Raw genomic sequence first — 21,565 nt, forward strand, 5'->3', positions numbered from 1 at the left:
ACATAAAATTACAAAAAAATTTTTTTTGTAAATCCATGTAAGCTGCATAAACTACACTCAGTCATTCAAAAGTAAATGGCAGAAAACTTGTATCTTCACCTAAACTCCACATGAAAAAAACCTCATCACTCAAATCATGATGTTAACAGCTCCAATAAATTAACACACTGCATCCAACTGCACACCATTTCTGTTAAACAAATTTGTATTTAAGGCGTGAGTAAAGTTCAGCTGCAGTCTGGTTGGTGGCTTTCTTTCTAAGTGTTGAAATGTCAGACAGATCTGTCCCTTACCTGTGAGTTCAAGGAATTGTCTTGCCTGCTAAATGTTTCAATGATCAACAGGATAATCTGGTCCGTTCACACAGTGTACTTTATTACCATGAAGGTGTCGGGACCTGCATAACTCAACAAAACCATGATAACTGCATGTGTCTTTACCTCTATTAGTTTTTTAAATCAAACCTTTTACTGTCAAGATGCATGAAGGCACGTGTAAAATATACCAGGGTTTGGAAATATTGTCCTCAAAAGACAGTACAGTCCAGTGAAGCTGTCGTTACCATAGAAACTCAGCATGCGCCACAGGTCACGTTTTAACTGTATTTCCCCCAAACATGGCACGGCTCACCCTGGCAAAGTTTAAACAAGGGAAGCAGTCAACCCTCAGCCACATTTTACACAACAGTGGTTCAATCCTAACATTACACCTTCTTCTTTTTCTGTAATAGTCTGCTTCTCAAATATGTGTCTGTCTTAACTGTAAATGCCTAAAAACAGTGGTGGAGGAAGTATCCAGATATTATTCTTAGCCTAAGTAAGAGAAGCAATACATTAATGTAAAACTACTTGTATTTAAAGTCCTATTGCATTACTACAGAAATATTATTAGCTAAATGTACTTAAATAATAAAAAGTAAAAGTACTAGTATGACCCCTGTGACCGATATTCTATCTGACATTGTTAGATTGTTAATATTGATGCATCAAGGTGCGAAGTACAAGGTCCAGGGTTCATTTATTTATTATTCTATATCATTGATATACAGTAGTGGATGTTTCAGGTTGTTTTAATCTCCTGAGTCTTGAACACTGGTCTTATTCTTGATCGACCCCCACCTCATAGCATCCCGACTCAATACCTGTACTGATAAATGTATAGTTTATTGTGGTTATGTAACACAGTAACAGGTAAAGTTATCTGATTATTCTATGTGCATGCACTAAAGTCATTAGTTCATTTGTCTCTGCTGACTTGATATTTTTAAACACTTCCTACTATCCTACTTTTCCACCTCTGCACCGAGACAAATCTCTGGTGAAATGGTAATATTTCCAGGCACCTGTCTACTTTATGTGGCTGCAGTTTACTGGAACAATAAAGTTTCCTGATAAAGACTTCCTCATTAACCTCTCCCGACAAGTCAGCAAGAGTACTGAGGTTCTGCTTTGACTTTTGTGAGAAATTAAATAGTTTTCCATTCAGTAATCAATGTACTGTAAAGACCATATCAGGATGTGAGAGGAGGAGGGGAGAGTCTCCTTTTGGGGTGAGGGTCAGGAAGTCATATGAGGAGCAATTATCTCCCTGTTTGCCTGAAGTGTTTACAGGAAGATGACATGATGATGAGATTTATACTCCAATAAAGGGTCACTTTCCTGGGAAAGGCATGATCAACCAAACATCAGGGGGTAATTGTTTTGGGAAGAAGTGATTAACAACCGTTGTAAAAGTAAGTAACCCCCACTCTGTTTGTATTTAAGTCAGAAACATTTGAAAGACTGCAGAGGACACTTCGGGTCGTCTCTCCGTGCTGCATGCATTAAAGAGATCTGATTCATCACGCTGAGTCTACGACTCTTCTGAGAATTAGCGACTCTCTACCTCAACAAGGAGAATTTCCATTATACTTTAACAAATAAAATCCAGGAGGGAAAAAACCCCAAATGTTGCTTTTGATGTGAAGACACCTTCAACACAGCTTCTTTTTATTTGTCACGTAACAGTTTTTTTTCATTTGATCAGTGGTCTATCTGTTATCATCAGATTGTTGTCTGATTTGAGTTGAGATTTATGTCAACTCAAATCACTTATTTATTCAACATAGAAAGAGAAGCACGTAGACTCACTTCAGGCACACTTGCACCGAGCCAAGGATGTTGCTAAAAAGCCTTTATTTGTTAAGTCAACTCAGACTTTAAAATCACGAAGAAGAATAAACGCATACATTTGTTCAAACCTCCAGTGCACTTCCCCTCTGCATGTTGACCATGTAAACTCAGGTGCATTCAGGGTTTGCTCAGAGAGTTAGAGTGTTACTTCATGGCTGTATTAACCTGCTGGGAAGCAAAACAAAATACATCAAATTACATGATAACTCACACTTTCAGGGAAGCCATCCTTTTATTAGGTGTCTGTAAATTGTAACTTGCGGCAATATTAAGTGTTGACATGTATATTATTAAATCCTTGTTAATCGTGAGACTCAATGTGAACACATTTTGGATCGTTAATCAGATTGTGAAAAAAAAATCCCTTTAGCCAGTGTGCCATGTTGAGCAGTCTTGACGTTAGTTGCCCATCAAATTCCTTGCAGTCAAGCTCCTGCCTACATAACAGAGCCACTGCTGGCATATAATACCAGCTGAACTCTGAGGTCCTCTGATAAGGGTTTGTTATCTGATCCTCGCTCCAGGCTGAAGACAAAGAAGACTGTGCTTTTGAGAGGGCAGCTCCTAAACTCTGGAACGCTCTTGCATTGGACTTTAGTTCTGTGGACATTGTTGACACCTTTAAAAAGCAGCTGCAGACTCATTTGTTTAGACTTGCTTTCACTAAACTCGTTTTGTTTGTTTTTGTTGTGCCTCTTGTTGTTAATGTCTCTTTTTCTTGTTTTTGTTTTGCTTTTTTGTTGTATTTATTGTCTTGTTAAGCACTTTGTGACATTTGTGTTATACAAATAAATGTATTATTATTATTATTGTTGTTAGTAATATTATTATTATCATTATTATTAAAGGGGCACTATGACGTTTTGGGGAATAAACTCAAGCTCAGAATTGTACTATTTACAACATTAATGAGTTAATAATACAAACTCAAAAATATGTATTTTTTCCCCTAACTGAATAAACAAGCTGTTCTCAGAGGAAAATAAGGTCCCCAGAACACTGTTTGAAGCTGGAAAGGTGGCATGAAAACGAGGAGTGTTTGTTTATTTAGTTTAAACATGAAACATCTTCTCTCTTCTGGTTAAAATTTCCCCAAAACTACTTAGTGCACGTTTAAATGGTCTAATTCCTCAAGGGGATTTCACTACCTGGCAACCCAAAGGTTGCCCTCAAACTAAGCCTCAGTAAATTAAACATTTACTCTTTTAATTAAACACCGAAGCACACCTCACTCAAACAGTTGTTTGCAAAGTATTAAGAGCCTTTCAGCTAATCATTTTGGGCGGTGGTAGCTACGCTTGCCTCGCCTGCTCTGCAGGCTTTGTGCCGCCACATGACGAGAGATAAGCGTTAGTTGTCTTGAACGCTACTTGGTCTGTTTGTGTAACGTTGCAGAGCTGCGCAACGTAGTTGTTTCGGCTGTAACTACGTGGAGAGCATCAGACACACGCAGGCGACTGACACAACCCAAGTGAGTATTAAGTTTGTGGCATGAGGAAGCGGCAGAAAATGTAGTTTCTTGTATTTCTGAACGTGTCTGACTCAGCGGGTGAAGTCTGACAGGCTGGCTAGTTGCCAGCTGCTAACTTGAGTGTTAGCTAAGTTAGCCGTGAGGATGAGGATGGTGATGTGATGGTGATGAAGCGCTATCAAGTCGGATTTAACGTAAGCTAGCAGCGTTAGTTTCTTTACACTTTAACATTAATGTTCCGTTATTTAACTTTAGGATAATGGATTTGAGTCAACTATCTTCACCGCTAACTGTGTTTGCCTTGGTGCTGCCCTCGCTGTTTCATTCTAGCTAACATGAAGTATCTGTTAACTCAGTAAAGGAAATTAACTCTCACCTATACTTATTTTTAGGACCACTGTTGACTTGTGGATTGTGTAGACACAGATATGTTAAAGTTTGTCGGAAGGAGAGCAAGTTTAGGTTGTCAGAAATATATAAAACATCATGTCTGTTAGGGAAAAATGGCAGATGGTCAATAAACTAGTTGCTCAACACCTGCAGATATTGTGATGGAGAAAGGTCAGTACAGTACTTCACTGAGCAGTGCTGTAGCCATACAACTATCCGTGTACACTGCAAACCACAAATTGTTTAGCAAAAACAATGTAGAAATTTAAAAGTGCACTCTGTAATATTTTCAGCAACAGTATATAAAGTCCTACATTCTTCAATCGTAGGACTTTCAGATGGGCAGTGTGCTTTTTGTTTTTGTTTTCACCCCACTGCAGCTCAAAATACAAGCCTGTTAAACTCTGTTTACAAAAGAAAATACAAACATAAGGCTTTAAAGTAAGTCTGCATATATACTACTAATTTTGAGTAGTAAATCTAACAAAAATGTCATTCTTAAAAGATATAAACTGATTCACATTGGTTTTGCATTTAACTCTGTTTAAAACAAAGCCTTGAAGGCACCATCTGTGTTAACATCCCATTCAAGTTTAACAGGTGAATTATTTCAACATAGTTTTAAGTAAGACAAGTTGAGGTCAAGGCTATTGTTAAATTTGGCTCCATAGCTCAACATGATCATTTCTTTTCTGAAAGAGCAGTAGGACTTCTTACCAGAAATGTTGTGAGAGACTCCATAAACAGTAGGAGATTATCACTTCACCCTCTGACCCCTCTGAGTTCAGGTAGCACTCGCCTGGCTGCTGGCAGGCACGCTGTCATAGTGAAGACCGGCTAATGATAACCCAGTCTAATCTTAATGGCCACTTCTGATAGTGATAAGACAGGTGTAATTGATTGATAAAGCCATCCATATGCTATCTGTCCTTTTATGTGTTACCTGTAGGTAACAGAGTTTACGACACAGTAATTACATTTTCTTTTCCGAGGAAAGTTTGTGCTTCTTATTTTATTCAGATGTTCCTGTGTGATCTGTGTACTTTCGTCAGTCACAGAGATTTCCTCATAAAGCAGCCCCACCCAAAGAAGTTTTCTAAAGGTGGGAGACATTTGGCTCCTTTCTCGATTCAGACTAGAGTCTTTATTAAGTCATAACTCTGTTCCACATTGTTAAAATGTCAGGGTATTGTCAACAGGAGAAGACAGAGTCCTGTTAAATTATATTTTTCTATTGAACTGGTAATACGCTTCAGTTAGCTACTCAATGCTGGACAAACTGTCCGTGTTTACTATAACTACACATTTCTGTGGTTAGAGGAGAGCGCACTGAAGCCTCCTCCTCTCCTCTGTTCACTCCCCCTTAGCTGGTTGGCTCCTTTTGAAGGTTGCAGTAACTCCTGGTTGGTCAGTTCAGGAGGAGGTGAAGAGATTAAAGGTTCAGTTGGTCATTTTAACAGAAACATGTTGGCTGTAAAGAGAGCAGCTTTCGTTATCTAAAAACTTTATATTAGATTGTACATAGCCTTCATGTAGAAAAATAATGCAGGCAGCTGCATCGCTGTTTTCATCAGCTATCCCATCTTATACTTACTGTTAGGGCTGCACACTGTGGTAAAAAAATATCATATTGCAATTATTTTGATGAATATTGGGACCGTGATATGATTCACAATTAGTGGGAATGATCATTTTTGCATTTTCACTACAAAAACTGTTAAAATCATGATGATGTTACTTTTGTTTGAGTCTGTACCAAACAAACATGTTTTCTTACATGTAGAAAGCAACACACCTTACCATTTATTAAAACAAACTGCAGCTTTCTAGGATTTGGATATTGTGATTTAGCTAATATTACGATTAATTGTGCAGCTTTATTCACTGTTTACTAACATATCACTGACAGGGGCTATGTTCAGTAGGACCGTCACTGTTTGAAAGTTAATCTTGTACAATTTACATATTCCTCTTGCCAGACCTGCTGTATATTCGACTTCATTTCAGGAGTGCACAAGGAAATACATTTGGAAACTACTGCTCTAGATAGACCAGACACTTTTCTGTTCTTAACTTCACTGGCTAGCAAACAAAGACACGTGTGAGAGCTTACATAGATGTAAATCGCTGCAGATGTTTTGAAGTGTGTCAAATACTTCTCATGTGTGCAGCCTTAAAATTTTCACCGTCTGCAAAAATGAAATGTTGATTCACAGTCTGCTTGGCAAAAGAAATAACCAATAATTTGAACACCGCAGTTTATTTCACTATCGGGTTTGTGTTCTGCCTCAAATTGAAGGAACTTCAGCAACTTGTTCATAGACATTCAACCTTTCTTTGCAGTATGCTATGTGTTGAGTCACTGTGAAATTACTTTTCTTCCCAGAACATCAGTGCAATGCTGCTTCTCAGACGCTGCCACAACCTGACTCGATTTGGTCCTCTCAACACTCAAAGGTACGGTACTGTAACAAAATGGCCAGCTGACGCAGGTTTTAGTCCTGGCATTTTATGTGCTGCTGGCATTTACGTGACCTGCCACTGACAGAGTAATTAAGTTTTGTCCCTTCTGAGCTCCACCCAGTCAATATCTCAGTTTATTGATGCATGCTGAAACATACAAGTCTCGCAGTGTTTTGGCAAATACTTGTGATTTGATTCTTTCATTAACAACATGACCTGACTAGTGCTGTTTATCCCCCTTTTTATATTTCATTTCACACTTTGAATACACCACAGTTGTGTAGCTACACTTAAATACACGTTTCCTTGAGACCTAACAAGCTCGGCTTGATGACTATAAAAGTTACATTTAGATTTTTTTCTTATCATAGGCATCTGGTGGCACCTGCCGTGACATCGTGTACAGTTCGTCTCTGGAGCAGCGGCAGCAGTGAGGACCACAGATCATACCAGCGTGCACATGGTCCCAGATGGAGACATGCCCTGGCAGGACTGCTGGCTGGTACTGGGGCAGTACTGGCTTATGGCCTCTACCACAACAAGGTCAGGAGGAGATAAGATCAGTGAAGACAGTCAATGTTTAATTTGCTTTTCATTGTGCCAAGGCGAAATTATGTCAGTTAAACATGTTTTTTCACCGTTGTCCAACGAAAGAACAATATGATGATTGTGACAAGTTGTGATGGGCATTTGACACGTTACAGACTAAACGTTTAAAGATTAATTCAGATTAAATGTAGTTGCAGTTTGGCTTGGAATTGGCTACTGGCCAGATGTTTTGGCTGAAAGGTTAATTTCTTAAAATGTATCAAACATTAATTTAGAGCATCACAGCCTAAGTGTACAGTACATGTTACAATCCTGATTATAACAGTATTGTTTTATTATTGAATTAGTTTAATAACATCATATTTAGGAAGTAAGAAATCTCTCTCAGCCACACCCTTTTATGGTCTTTTGCTGTTTACAATGAGGGCAGTTTGCAGTGTCAGCTCATTTGTCAGTTTTTACTCCCACGTTTTTATGTGACTCAACATGCACACACGTCTTGAGCTGAGCAGAGTGCTTCATCTCTCAAGGGAAAAGAAAGAAGGAAGTTTAGACTGGAGAATTACAAGAACAGATGACATCTGCTTCCCAAACTGCTGATGACAATGGTGGAAATGCGGGATCCTAAAATACATCATCAAGTCTTTTTTCACTTTTGTGGATTTTGTTGCAAATCAAATTAATTTCTTAAAAATCAATATAACTAGTAAATGATGGTTACAGATCCACTCAGCTCTCACATGAACAGCTAGAAAGAATTAACAACCAAAAAGCAGCAGTGCAGCTCTCCTCAACATGTGTAAATAATTAACATGGTGATGCTGCAAGATGCTGATTTCAGGACTTTGTAGCGGCTTTTATTGGTAGTAGTAGTACAACTAGTTATGCAGTAGTGGTAGAATCCTGTATTTGCCTAAGTCAGAAGCTTGTAACTTAGTCTCTTCTGTGTTTTTTTCCTTCACCAGTAAAAAGAAATTCAAAGAATGGTAAAAACAATCATTACCAGCTCAGGAACATGTTGCTGCTTGACAAACAAAGCCAATCTGTGTTGACCAACATGTGGTGTTTGCACAATTAAGGCTGAGGCTTTTCACAGCTGGTTGGTATGGCAGTAACTGGCTGGTGGAAAGGCTGAAACTTTTTGTAAAATATGTTCTTGACTTTAACATTTGTCTGCCTTACTATAAGACTGCATTAATAATGGAAGCATTACAGAGATATACTGTATATAAATGAGTCGGCTGTCTGACTCAAAATAATAAACATTACTTTATGTCATTTCTAAAATAATTATAATTTTTTGAAATATTCCTATAATGTTTCCCTGATCAGTGTTGTATTTATACCCTGTGATGTAATCTATATTTATCTTAGTTTAATGTATCCCACTATGCATTATATGAACATAGTCTTGATTTGAGCCACTCAGCATTGATTTCTATATATTTCTCCCTGGTACCACTGTGTCTGTCCAAACCAGTGGCTGTTCAGATAATTGATTATTTTTTACAATATGATTTATAATATACAAACATCAGGATGGACACACCCAGCCCAGTGGTGTAGGCATGTGCAAACAAGGGGAGAACACACTGCCACTGCTGTTATAGCCAGTTTACCACCCTAAGACCAGAGGCCTATTAGTGACAAATAATTACAATTACAGTGTGATCACAGAAGAAGTGAAATTAACTTTCAGTCTCAGTTTTCAAGATAAATAACTGCCTCCAGGCTGGACTCTTGGATTACAGTCTTTCTCTCTTCTCTTGTCCTTTTTGAATGATAACAGAATTGATGTCTCCTCTCTTTTCTCTGGTGCAGGCTGAGCAGGCAGACACAGTCAGAGTGCAGCCCATAGAGAAGACCTCAGCTCTTCCCATCTTCACCCAGGAAGAGGTCACCAGTCATCGGTCTCTGGAAGATGGCGTGTGGGTCACCTACAAAGGTGGCGTCTATGACATCACAGAATTTGTGGCCATGCACCCTGGTGGAGATAAAATCCTGTTGGCAGCAGGTGGAGACCTTGAACCCTTTTGGGCGCTGTATGCTGTGCACAACCAGGAACACGTGCTGGAAATCCTCTCAGAATACAAGGTGGGCTAACTCAGTAATGACAAACCAAGGACGTGCTGCACTTTGTGTCTGCCTAAAAATGTTGTGTTTAAACCAGAAAAGGACACAAGATAACCTCTGAAACCATGACTAAGATCAAAAAATAAAATGTGTAATAGGTACTATTACTACTATAGGTACCTAAATGTGTTAGGTACATTACTGAAGAATATTTACGATGTAACCAGTGAACCGTAGGAAGAATATTAACAATGGAGTGCCTTGGAAATAAAACAGGGTTTTGAGCAGATTTTTTCAGTGTGGAATAAGTTTCATCAAACAGGTGTTCAATGTAAATCTAAGACAAGACTTGGCTGTTAGCACCTAACACTGTAGCCAGTGTTTGTAAGCCCATGCGTAGACATTTGAGTTACACCTCTGGCTGGAAAGTAAAACATCCATTACAGTTTAAGACTTTCTGGTTCAACTGTCACCTACAGCACTTGCTTTAGTTTTGTGTGCACTGCTTGTATTTTTTCCCCCCATTTGACCGAGTTGTAGCAATGTCACCATTAGAGCTCTCATAATTACTGTAGTGAGTAAAGTTTCAACATAACTGATAAAACCTTTGGCCAAAGCTACAGAAATAAAACCCAAGTTATATGCTTGCAGTGCAATACATGATACAGAAACTGCCCTTTGAGCATCTATTTAGTGTAAAAATCCATTAAAATGTTTGCTGTATGTTTGAGGAACATAAAGAGAGATGATTGTGAACCTATTGCAGCTGTTTAGCAGAAGGATGTCAGCTGATCTTATCCTTAAATGAGCTTTGTCACTCTTGCACCTGATCACTAAAGACGCACATGAAATGGTCTACTGCCTAGTGTATACTGAGGAGAACCTAGCAGCTGTAGGCTAAATACTGGCACTCCCTCAAGTGGTCAGTGAGAAAAATGCTTGCAGATGTTTTCTGGTTGAGTTTTCTTCGTTTCGTCATTATTTGCCTTTGTATTGTATTTTAGCAATTTGAGCAGAAATGGCTAAAATGAATAGAGAAAACAGAACAGACCAAAATTTTAGGTGAAATTATGCAATAGCTCGTGGCATTGAGTTTGTCCCATGTGGCCTAATGAAACCCTTGTGTATGTGGTTAATACAAGGTTGGCGAGCTGAGTGCAGAAGACCTAAAGAAGCAGCAGACGATTGAATCATCTGACCCCTACTCCTCTGACCCGAAGCGTCACCCCGTCCTCCATATCAACAGCCTCAAGCCCTTCAACGCCGAGCCGCCTCCTGAAATCCTCGGTGACAGCTACATCACGCCATCTGCTATCTTCTTCAAGAGAAACCACCTGCCAGTCCCTCAGGTTGACCCAGCTTCTTATAAGCTGCACGTGGATGGACTACCTGGAGAATCGCTGACACTGTCTTTAGAAGAGCTGAAAACTCGATTCCCCAAGCACACCATCACCGCCACGCTGCAGTGTGCCGGTAACCGCCGCTCTGAGATGAATAAGGTAAAGCAGGTGAAAGGACTGAACTGGGGCATTGCTGCCATCAGTAATGCTACATGGAGCGGTGCAAAGCTCAGGGATGTGCTGCTGGCTGCTGGTTACAGGCCTGATGACGCCCAGTGGGCTCGCCATGTTCAGTTTGAAGGACTCGACAAAGACGTGACCGGGACTACCTACGGCGCCTCCATACCTCTAAACAAGGCGATTAGTGAGGAAGGTGATGTGCTGTTGGCATATGAAATGAACGGCGAGGATCTCCCTGCTGACCACGGCTACCCCGTACGGGTTGTGGTTCCAGGCACAGTGGGTGCACGCAATGTCAAATGGTTGGGGAAGATTATAGTGAGTGCAGATGAGAGCAGCAGCCACTGGCAGCAGAATGACTACAAGGGCTTCTCCCCCGGGACAGACTGGGACACAGTAGACTTCAAGTCCGCTCCAGCCATCCAAGAGCTGCCCATTCAGTCAGCGATCACCACACCGGCAGACGGAGCTATGGTCAACCGCAGCAATGAAGAAGTGACTGTGAAGGGTTACGCCTGGAGTGGCGGGGGCAGAGAGGTGGTACGTGTAGACGTCTCTGTGGATGGAGGGAAGACATGGCAGGTGGCTGAGCTGAAGAGCAGCGAGAAGGGACAAGAACCAGAACCCTCGCCCTCACCAGGACGCGCCTGGGCGTGGAAGCTGTGGGAGGTAACGGCTCCTCTTCCTGCCGAGGCTCAGGAGCTGGAGATAGTCTGCAAGGCGGTTGACAACAGCTATAACATGCAGCCGGACACAGTTTCTCCCATCTGGAACCTGAGGGGCGTGCTGAGTAACGCCTGGCACAGAGTGAAGGTGAAGATCAGAGAGGACGAGAGCGAGGAATAGACTCAGTGGTTTGATCCACGTTCAGATTCCAAAAGATTTCACAGCTGAAACAGAGTCATCAGAGTGGACTTTGTGTTTTAAATCTGTCACTCAGCTGGAAAAGTGAACAGTTTCACAGAGTTATGGCAAGTTTTATATAACAACAAATACAGCAGCATTTGAAGTATTTATGCAGTCATGTTGCCTGTGAGATTTGAAGGATTTTAAGAGCTACATAGCTAGAACAAAGCTAAAGGCTGTGAATGACCAAATTAAAACATGTCTGGTAGAGAAAGAAAACATTTATTTTTGTAATCAGTGTTGACTTTGTCACTGCCGATGTATACGCACAGAATATAACAAGAGTTGAATTACTTCTCATGCCTCATAATTTAAAAACCTAATTTTAAATATTAAGTCTAACTGAAATGTAGAGGAGTAATAAGTTTATTATATTATTACTTTAAATCAAGGCTACTCGAGTTACATGGATTGCACTTAACTTTAGAGAGAACAACTGGAGTAGGGTTGCAACTAACGATTGATTGATCTGCAGATTTATTTCCATGGTTTATCGTTTAGTCTATAAAATGTCCGAAAATACTGAGAAAATACTCCAAAACGACATCTTGAAATAGCTTCTTTTGTCCAGCCAACAGTGCAAAGTCCAAACTTTTCATTTACTTTCATAAATATAGGAAAACAGCAAATCCTTACATTTAAGAAGCTGGAACCAGCAAATGTTTGACACTTTTGTTTTAAAAAAATGAAAACAATTCTATGATATCAAAATGATTGGTGATTAATTTTCTTTCAATCAACTGATCAATAAATTGTTGCAGCTCTAAACTGGAGTTTTCCAAGACTGGAATAAACTTGAAAGTTTGAAAACATTTGAGCATTTGTTTATCTGCAGTTTTGACTTTGCTGTTTGATAACCTTCCTTAAATGAGATCAGAAAACCTTAAATTTCAGCAGCTTGGAGTAAAACGACCAGGAGCAGCTGTCAGTGGCTTACATCATAAATGCTTGTTTTTAGTCTGCAAATCAGAGGTGAGCTGTGACCCTCTGTCTGCCATTCAGTTTCTGTCCTCCACTGTTTTAAAGTCTGTAGGAATGACCACACCTCACTGTGGAGATTTAGCTAAAGTTAGCTGTGTTTATGCCGCAACACTGCAGCACATTACAGAGTCTGGGTGCTTCTTGACCACAGTTGTGACCCTCTGTGCTCTGACATACAGGTTAGGGGAAGGAGGATTTAGGATTTACAGAAAGATGGTTGAATGTTGACTCCATACAAGGACAGAGAGAATAAATAATGTGTGTTAACCTAAATATCTTCCATCTTTAGAACTTGTTTGAACTGAAATGACTGCACTGCCTCTCCAAATGAAGCCCTGCTCTTCAGGGTCATGGAAATGTTCAGCAATGTTAATGTTAATTCATTGAAGTCATATTAACAGTTGAATCTGTTAAAGCTGCTGAATGCGTGTGATGCAGCTCTGTGATCAGCATTTGTATACGCTATGCTTTGTGTAAAATGTACATTATCGTTGAAGATAATGAATAAAGAGCTCTAATTTTACACTAAAATACTTCTGTTGATTCAATTGGTGGATTAAAAAAAATGTCCATTCTAATTTTTATTAAAACGTACAGAAGGAAGTTTTTAACTGCTTATGAAACAGTTTCAACTTAATACTGATGCCTCTATATGACCTATTTAAGGAAATAAGGCCATCAGCAAGAAGACTGGCTATTGCTGTTTAGTTATTATAGTTATTCATAGTGTTTGTCACCCGATCAGATTCTGTCTTATCCAGGTTGGATAAGTCTTAGTATAAAAATAATTATTTATGGTTGAAACCTAAGGATGAATTGAGGAGTCTCTCAGTCTGAGGAGAAAAACTGCTCTGTACTCTGCTGGTACGGCACTTTAACTTTGCTTCACCACTGTCTTAAAACAGTTTTTAATCTTGTGTAGCCACCATTAGACACATTATGCATTCTGCAGACCGCTATGGTAAAAAAAAAAGTTTTAAACTACTGTATATCTTTTTTCCCTTTCTTTCAAAACAAATGAACTGGTCAGATGAAAATCTTTATCACAGGAGGCAGCGGTGTGCGTACCGCTTTTGTTCACAGGGGTGTTCATATCACATATGCACCCATTTATTTTCAAGAGTTATCATACATGTAAACCAAATGATTTCTCTTGTAGTTTAGAATATAAACTACTGACAGAAACTGTGCACTCACTGGAAACTCTGGAAAGCCTCACTTAAAGATGGAGAAGATGGAAAAACCCAACATCATAAATGAGGTAACCTTCAAGATGACATTAATGTCACATGTGGGTGATACATTTTGTTAGTTCTGCTAAAATTCAGTTACTGTCAACAGCGGGATGAGGTAATTGAGCAGTAATTGATGAGGATAGCTCTAAAATCGATTTAATGTAGGATTAAATAAAAAAAAAATTTTCAACAACATTTTGTTAATAATGCAGAAATCAAGTTTCATCTCCAAAGACACCGTCTGTCCAAAATGTGTCATGAACAGTTTCATGTTGAAACTGAAATCTTCTGTGTTTTCCTGGATTTTGTCATTTTGGCTTCAGCACCAAAGTTTATTCAAGCTGTAAAACAAGTCTGAAGGTTTCCAGAAATCTCCTCCTGCAACTTTTACTTCGTGTTTCTTTATTGTGGTAACAGAGGAAACAGGATATGAAGTGACTCAGACAGCATTCTGACAAAAGATGTTGCAGTGGGCAGGAAGATGAATAGCAGGAAAGAAGGGAGGACCAACTCATGTAAAAGATGAGGTGTTGTGTCAAGACAAACAATGACAAAACTACACTCATTTATCCTTTAAGTCATAGTCCATTATTTGTGTGATTTCTTAAAGAGCATATGACCTGGTAGTCATGATGTTGTCATGTTGACGACTGACCCTTTTCCCTGAACAGGATTGAACAGATGAAGATCCTGCACGTAAATTTCTCTGAGACGGATGGGGTTTTTTTTTTTCACGATATTTTCCATGATTTTCCACTCATGATAAATACGGTGGGATTCTTTATTAGTGTCTTGAGGTTGCTGACCAGGAAGTTGTTGGGTAATCATGTTTGTTGTAAACTTTTCATTGTGATCTGTCTCTGAGTCATAAATGACTAAAACTGCGGTAGGCAGAATTACGTAGAAGAGATAAAGAAACACGTTTTTTATGGTTCTGCAGTTGACCCAGGCTGTGAGAACTGATGTATTCTGCTGTTTTTTTCAGAGAAGTGACGCTGCTGTGAGTATCCACTACTCACAAAGTCTTTTAGGAGAAATGAAGGAAAGCAAAATCCGCAAATGAAATGACAAATGTCTTCTATTGCAGCCCCATCCAAAATAGCTTTTACTGTACTCCCACATCTTGTCACTTCCTTCTTTCTGTTCCTTTATTTTCATAGTCTGTAATAATGATTCAGTCACTAAAGGAAATACACAATAGACAGGAAGCAGATAAAGCTGACTTGAGTAAGTTTTACTTCTATCTAGGTCAGCAAAGACAGAGAATTGTGTCACATTGGTGGTAAATGCAAACGAGTGCACTTAAGCTCTGGATGAATTTATCTGTGGAAAATTGTGATGCAATGAGGAATGTGCAGCATGTGGACTAATCTTATTCTAAAATTATCAAAGGAATATACAAGAAACAGCCTGACCTCATTGCCTGCATGAGTAATTCGGTTGCTAGGATTTTGACCACCAGACACTGTTGGCATACAAACACAAACCTTTAGTGTCAGTGTGTTGTCTCAGTCTGTAAGGTACCATACAGCTGTATGATGCCTACCATCCTACATGCACTCACACCTTGAGATAAAGTGTACATATCTGCAAACTAATTTCCTAAATTTATGAAAAATCTGACACAAGAAGTAGTTAAATTTGGCTGACGAGGCAAAAACAGAAATCGTCATCATCCAACCTCTACCAAAATTTGACAAATGTCGTCAGACGTTATTCTTTGACTTAATTAATTAAAATCAAATGGGTTTATAATACTTGAACACCCAAATTAAAAGTACGGACGTATATATGGTGACCATATTAATATTTCCATTTATGGTTCAAGAATCAGACTTAAAGGTGCAATATTGAAGAAACCATCAACCGAATGTGTGTAGAAAGCTGACAAACACACAATCCTCACGTACTATAATGGCCTCATGTTCTTCACACATCCAACAGATCATCTTTACACTGAAGTCATGTGTTTGGCCACCTTCATGAATTTAAGACCCATTTTCACTCACTTCTGTTCACTCACAATCTGACGTTTTGACTTGCTGCACGGTAAACTTACACCAGCCAGCTAGCTGCTCACCTGTCTGTGGTGCTGGGAAGCTACTAGTGTTCAGTGGTACAAGCCTATATTTTTGTTGCTGGAAGCAGGTGTTAGAGTTGATGAGAAAAGGAAGACTGAGCTAAAAGAGGCTAAAAGGCTCAGTGGAGCTGCACAGTTAGTGCATGATTCTTGATTGCTCCCCTGACAGTGACTCATTATTCACTTTACATTACTATTCCACAGTGATTTGAATCATTGTTAGGCTATAAAATATTGATTAATGTGGCTTTTAATGAAAAATAAGTATTTGTCCTTTAGTTTTTTTGTCTTGTTTTAGCTCATTTAAACACTTGTCAATCAATTTAGGTGTAATATCACAAACCTTTGTATTTCTGGTGGTGAAGTGAACATTTTCTTTGCATTTGAACATGATTTGATCCCTTAATACCCACATTTGTTTTGCAAAAAAAGGAAATATAGTTGTTGTTGTTGTTGTTGTTGTTTAAACATGTAATAGCATACCAACCCCATGTCTGGGCCATCCTTTGTACCTGTCATCAAGGATGGGCCCAATAGTGGATTAATTGGATAGTGAACATAAATATTTGTCTCAGATGGGACAGGTTTGGAAATGACAGGAATGTGGAGGTGGAGGGCAAAAACACTGTCTGTGGTTTAGGCTCGTGATTGAACGGTCACAGTACTGTTTAATACCAGGGATCAACTAAATGGCACTGACCCTGAAGGAATAATATTATATATAGTTTGTTCAGGAAGACCTTCCTTTTGTCAGAGAGTTAAACGGTAGCTCGACCTTATAAACTGGTGGAGTGTGAAGACCACTGCTGCAGCTCCACGTCCTCTCTGAGCAGCTGTACAGTTTAACAGCAGACATGTTGGCTTGAGGTCAACTGGCTGCTCTTGCAATCCTCATTCTTCAGGAGTGGATCATCGCAGCCACAGGGCTGACTCATGCGCCGGGCTGTGTTAAAAACTGCTGGAGCGCTCAGAGAACAAACAGAGTCTGCAGCTCCGCCGAGCACTTCTCAGGCTCTGAGCATCTGAGCCCTGGATATCTGGGACAGAAACCCTTTGTAAAAAACTTGAATATGGACTACACAGGACTGCTGCTGCTGCTCAGCCTCAGTGGAGCACTCTGTGCAGTGGTGCAGTGGACAGAACTAGATGAAGCAAAGGTAAGATGATAGTTTGCTTTCTGATTTGTTTAAACATACATTCACACGATGCCTATCTAAACAGTCAGTACATACACTGTCTAGATAAGTTGTCTGTCTTCGCATTCACAGGCCTATTTGAGGCAGTATGGCTACCTGAATGAGCCAGCTGATCCACAGGACCCTCATTACCTGGAGGAGGTCATTGAGGCTCTCAGGTAAAATAGATTAGCACATGTTGGATCTAGTTGAGGGTCTGTTGAAAAGTGGAGGAGGATGTGGGCAGTCCACCTTGTGTTGTCAAATCAGTGTGCAGATGTTTTGTTTTGTCTCCAGGGTTTTCCAGAGGGTGAACGATCTGCCACCTACTGGAGAATTAGATGAACCTACTCTGGATGTGATGAGGCAGCCACGCTGTGGCATGGAGGACCCCTTCAACAAGAAACAACACAGATATAGAGTGTTGGGTGAGTGCCAGCAAGTTTGTATTCGTGGTTGTTGTGCGCTTTGAAGCCAATTATAGGTCTGTTAAACCTCACAGGTTAACTACTCTGTCCAGATGTCCCTACAGTGTGAAGAACAAAAGTGTTTGTTACAACTCTGACAACTGTGAGGGCAAAGTCTTGAACGGTAAAAAGCAAAGTAGACTTTTCAGAGAAATGACTTGATCTCTAAAGGCAGCAGCTTTTAACTCATAAAAGAGAGACTGCTGAAATGTTTCACACAAATAGAAATTACTGGTAAAGAAATAAGACCACTTGTTCAAACTCAACTATTAGTATTAGAAAGTACTATGAAAGAGAACGTCAAAGTTACTCTATCTTTTCTTTCTTACTTATGGAGAGCTGGCAAAATTTATACTGCACAAGATTTTAAAGGTCATCATTAAACACAAGATTCAGTAAGAGACCATGCAACAATAAAGTATTCAAACATTTGTCAGTTGACCATATGAACTAGAAACTTTTCTTGCTGTAATCGTTCCTCCTGTAAATACTGGACATTAAAAGATCCCTCCTGATGTATTTTCAATGTATCCACACTTGTTCTGTGTAAAAATGTTTCCAACCTTTATCAAAAGACATTTATCGAGGTAGACCATTTTGTTGTGGTGATTTAGAAAAGGGGATCGTTCTCTTGCAGGTCGTTGGAGAAAGAGGAGTCTGACCTACCGCATCATCAACTACACACCTGATATGAAGAAGACACAGATCAACATGGCCATCCGCTCTGCCTTCAAGTACTGGAGTGATGTGACTCCTTTGACCTTCAGAGAGATCCACTATGGCAGAGCAGACATAAGGATCTCCTTCCATGACAAAAAAGGCTGCCCTGTCCCATTTGACGGCCGTGGTTAGTTTATTAAATATATTATGTCACTGTGAAACACAAACTGCTACTGCGGTACCGAAACTCTCACTTGAACTGTTTGTTTGTACCACCTGCAGGTCATGTCCTGGCCCATGCTGAGTCACCAGAGTCTGGTATTGTCCATTTCGATGAGGATGAATTCTGGACTGAGGGGTCATATTATGGTACTAATCTGCGTATTGTAGCTGCCCATGAAATCGGCCACGCCCTCGGCCTGGGTCACTCTCAGTACACAAGCGCTCTGATGGCTCCGGTCTACGCTGGTTACCGTGCCAACTTCAGGCTGCATTCGGATGATATCAAAGGAATCCAGGCGTTATATGGTGAGTGCATCAAGGAGGCCCGCTGCACTGGATCAGAGCTGACAGACTGGTATTGATTGTGAATTTGTATAAATCAGTGCCTGTGACTGGACCTGACACCTAATGTGGTCTCTTCATGCAGCTGCTGACATGCAGATTTAATGACAGATTAACCTCCTAATGAGGGTTAAGTCTCACTGGCATCAAAGAAAATACCTAAGAGGTTACATGTTCTCTTAAGAGAGTATTTAGGGGAACAATACAAACCTGTTGGTTTGAGATAAGAGCCTGACAGATAAATCTTATGGCAGATATTTGCTTATTTCAGATGTATCTGTCACTGATGTGTCCATCAGTAAATATCAAGACATTGTAGTACTGATACGCCAAAGACATGTTCATCTGTAGTTTTATGACTGTGACGTCATTACACAGTTTATTTGTGTTGTACAACATGTCCTCTTTCTGTATTATTAATTGTTAACAGTGATGTGTGATGCTGGGCTGTTTACAGTAAGGTAAAACTGTTTTGACTTGTCAATGAATCGACTAGCTGACCGCAGGATGGGTCGCCATGAGGTAATGTATTTATATGTGATTTTATATGTGATAATTGTACCGTCTGACCTACCGCATCATCAACTACACACCTGACATGAAGAACACACAGGTCAACATGGCCATCCGCTCCGCTTAGTATTGGAGTGATGTGACTCCTTTTACCTTCAGAGATAATTAAAGCAAAGGCATTAATAATAACTATAACGTTTGCTGTTACAGGTCATTTATAATAACTTTATTAAAGTTCCTCGTAGTCACTTTAAACTGTACCTACATAACCTGTAACTTCTCTGTTTTACAGGCAAACGCGCCACCAGCACTTTAGCCAGTCCAACAACCCCAGACAGTCTGTTTCCCACAGAAAGCAGCCATGGTACGGAGAACATCCCCAACCCCTGCACTGCCGACCTGGATGCCATCATGTTGGGTAAGTTATAGATTCACTGTTGTGTGCATTGCAGTCACAACAAACTGGATTTACAGGGAATAGACAAAATAATGTTTCAATAAATTTTGTCCATTCCCTGCATGTAAAATGAGACAACAAATATATCTGCTTCACAGAGAACAAATCATCTTTGGCATGTGCATCAGTCAAAAAATTTGTTCCAGGTTCATTTTCATGACAGGTTTGAATTATTTTGTTCACCTCCTGTATGTGTGAGGGTATTGTGATGATGATGATCTTTCTAAATAGGCATCAACATATCAATATCTGATATTGCATTATATGAAGACAGTGTTTTTTAGGACCACAAAATGTGTCACAAACAGTTAAGAAGCTCACGGTTTGTTTAACCAGGTCCATGGAGGAAAACCTTTGCTTTCAGTGGTGACTATGTGTGGACGATCTCCGACCTGGGACACAACAAACCGATGAGGATTGGCAGCCTGTGGAGGGAGCTCCCCGGCAACCTGAATGCAGCTGTTCACTCTCAAAGAACCAACAAGACCTACTTTTTTAAAGGTGCAGTTGTTGTCCAATGCCTCTGTCATGTGTATGTATGTGTTCTCCAGCTGTGAGTCCAGAACTAAATGTTTGCACTGTTTCAGGCAACAAAGTGTGGAGGTATACCATGTTCGTGCTGGATTACGGTTACCCAAAATCAGTCAAACGGATCCCTCCTAACATCGATGCAGCCTTGTACCTGGAGAGGAACAAGAAGCTGGTCTTTATCAAGGTATCTATGATCAAAATATGACTTTATTGATGACTCCTCTTGCAGAAATCCTCTCTTCTAATCCCATGTCTCTGTCTCTGTGTAGGGTTCAGAGCACTGGCAGTTTGATGAGCTGAAGTACACAGACTTAACTGTTTACCCCAAACCGCTGTCCATGCTCTTCACTGGGGTGCCGTCCAGTCCGGACGCCGCCCTCACCTGGACCAACGGCAACATCTTCTTCTTTAAGGGAGATGAGTACTGGCGTGTGAACAAGCTGCTGAGAGTAGACAGAGGGTACCCACTGAGCAAGAAGGAGCGCTGGATGCGGTGCTAGGAGTCGACCATCAGGGGGCAGCAGGCGCCATGAGGTCTGACACAGGGGGTGCTGGTTCCACTCCAGGGGCATTGACAACAAGGCAACCTCAACAGCAGTGATTGATTGTGAACTATCTTAGATGTCAAAAAGAAAAACTGGAGTGAGAATTGATTTTATTTCACTGGATTTTAACCGAGCTAGTCCTGCCCTCCGCAGCAGGCTGATTTTTATGAGGCTTATAGTTCTTGAGCACAAACGTGTGTTTTTGTGACTCTGAGAATTATGTAAGCTTTTGTATGATCTCAGGGAGAAATCAAGGGGGGGGCTTCTGTTTTTCTCTCTAACATATGTGTTGGATTATGTGTCTTAATACTTTCAGTGAGATGTAATACGATGATGGGAGTGTGCACTTTCTGTTAGGACATTTTGTTTAACCAGTCATCTTTTTGAGTGTGTTCGGTGCTCTTAAAATGTTACTAAACATGTCAATTATCTCATGACTCACACTGGTCTGTTAGAAATCATGTGAAATAGATCTGTGTCCTTATTTTAAGTGAAAATGTAACATTTTCTACGATTAAACAAGACAAAATGTCCGCAGAGGAGTTGTTTTTCTGATTGCAATTTGCTATCGCCAGAAAAGTGGCTCAACATTCCCACAAAAAGGAAAGAAAAATATTTAATGTTTGCTATGATGAAAGGCCACTCTGTCCTTCATTGTGTTGTCTGGGAAAAAAAGTAACTCCGACCGGTTGCAGAGTAGGAAATCCTCCCCATGACCTCTTTCTCGCCCATGAAAAATCTGGTGAGTAATGCCGCCAGTGTTGCTAAGAGCCCAAAGAAACAAACAGTGCAATTTATCTGACACAGCCAATGA

At 40.1% G+C, this 21,565-nt stretch overlaps 2 protein-coding genes across 3 annotated transcripts; both read left to right on the plus strand.

Moving 5' to 3' along the window:
- The first annotated feature begins 3,487 nt into the window (after nt 1-3,487).
- suox (sulfite oxidase) lies at nt 3,488-13,055 on the plus strand. 2 transcript variants are annotated; one of them, XM_073468024.1, is made up of 5 exons: nt 3,488-3,642; nt 6,419-6,489; nt 6,867-7,038; nt 8,866-9,138; nt 10,260-13,055. In XM_073468024.1, the coding sequence occupies exons 2-5, from the start codon at nt 6,431-6,433 to the stop codon at nt 11,481-11,483; spliced, it is 1,728 nt and encodes a 575-aa protein (XP_073324125.1). In that variant the 5' UTR covers nt 3,488-3,642; nt 6,419-6,430; the 3' UTR covers nt 11,484-13,055. The 2 variants fall into 2 exon arrangements, with proteins under 2 accessions (XP_073324125.1, XP_073324124.1); XM_073468023.1 differs by having other exon boundaries at nt 3,613-3,836.
- Nucleotides 13,056-16,909: 3,854 nt separating this feature from the next.
- mmp19 (matrix metallopeptidase 19) lies at nt 16,910-21,288 on the plus strand. The gene is made up of 9 exons (XM_073468912.1): nt 16,910-16,996; nt 17,108-17,193; nt 17,312-17,442; nt 18,119-18,328; nt 18,424-18,669; nt 19,511-19,636; nt 20,012-20,176; nt 20,263-20,390; nt 20,476-21,288. Exons 1-9 carry the CDS (start codon nt 16,910-16,912, stop codon nt 20,704-20,706), a joined length of 1,410 nt encoding a protein of 469 aa, XP_073325013.1. The 3' UTR covers nt 20,707-21,288.
- Nucleotides 21,289-21,565: the final 277 nt, after the last annotated feature.

This window comes from Pagrus major, chromosome 6 (genome assembly GCF_040436345.1).
Source record: "Pagrus major chromosome 6, Pma_NU_1.0".
In the NCBI taxonomy this organism is placed as follows: Eukaryota; Metazoa; Chordata; class Actinopteri; order Spariformes; family Sparidae; genus Pagrus; species Pagrus major.

Bases quoted from the DNA above. Each gene is read 5' to 3' on its own strand.
- mmp19 (XM_073468912.1), top strand. From the start codon at position 16,910: ATGGACTACACAGGACTGCTGCTGCTGCTCAGCCTCAGTGGAGCACTC. The intron at 17,194-17,311 runs GTAAAATAGATT...TTTTGTCTCCAG, and splicing joins GAGGTCATTGAGGCTCTCAG to GGTTTTCCAGAGGGTGAACG. The intron at 20,177-20,262 runs GTGCAGTTGTTG...GCACTGTTTCAG, and splicing joins CAAGACCTACTTTTTTAAAG to GCAACAAAGTGTGGAGGTAT.
- suox (XM_073468023.1), top strand. From the start codon at position 3,804: ATGGTGATGAAGCGCTATCAAGTCGGATTTAAC. The intron at 3,837-6,418 runs GTAAGCTAGCAG...TTTTCTTCCCAG, and splicing joins GCTATCAAGTCGGATTTAAC to AACATCAGTGCAATGCTGCT. The intron at 7,039-8,865 runs GTCAGGAGGAGA...TCTCTGGTGCAG, and splicing joins ATGGCCTCTACCACAACAAG to GCTGAGCAGGCAGACACAGT.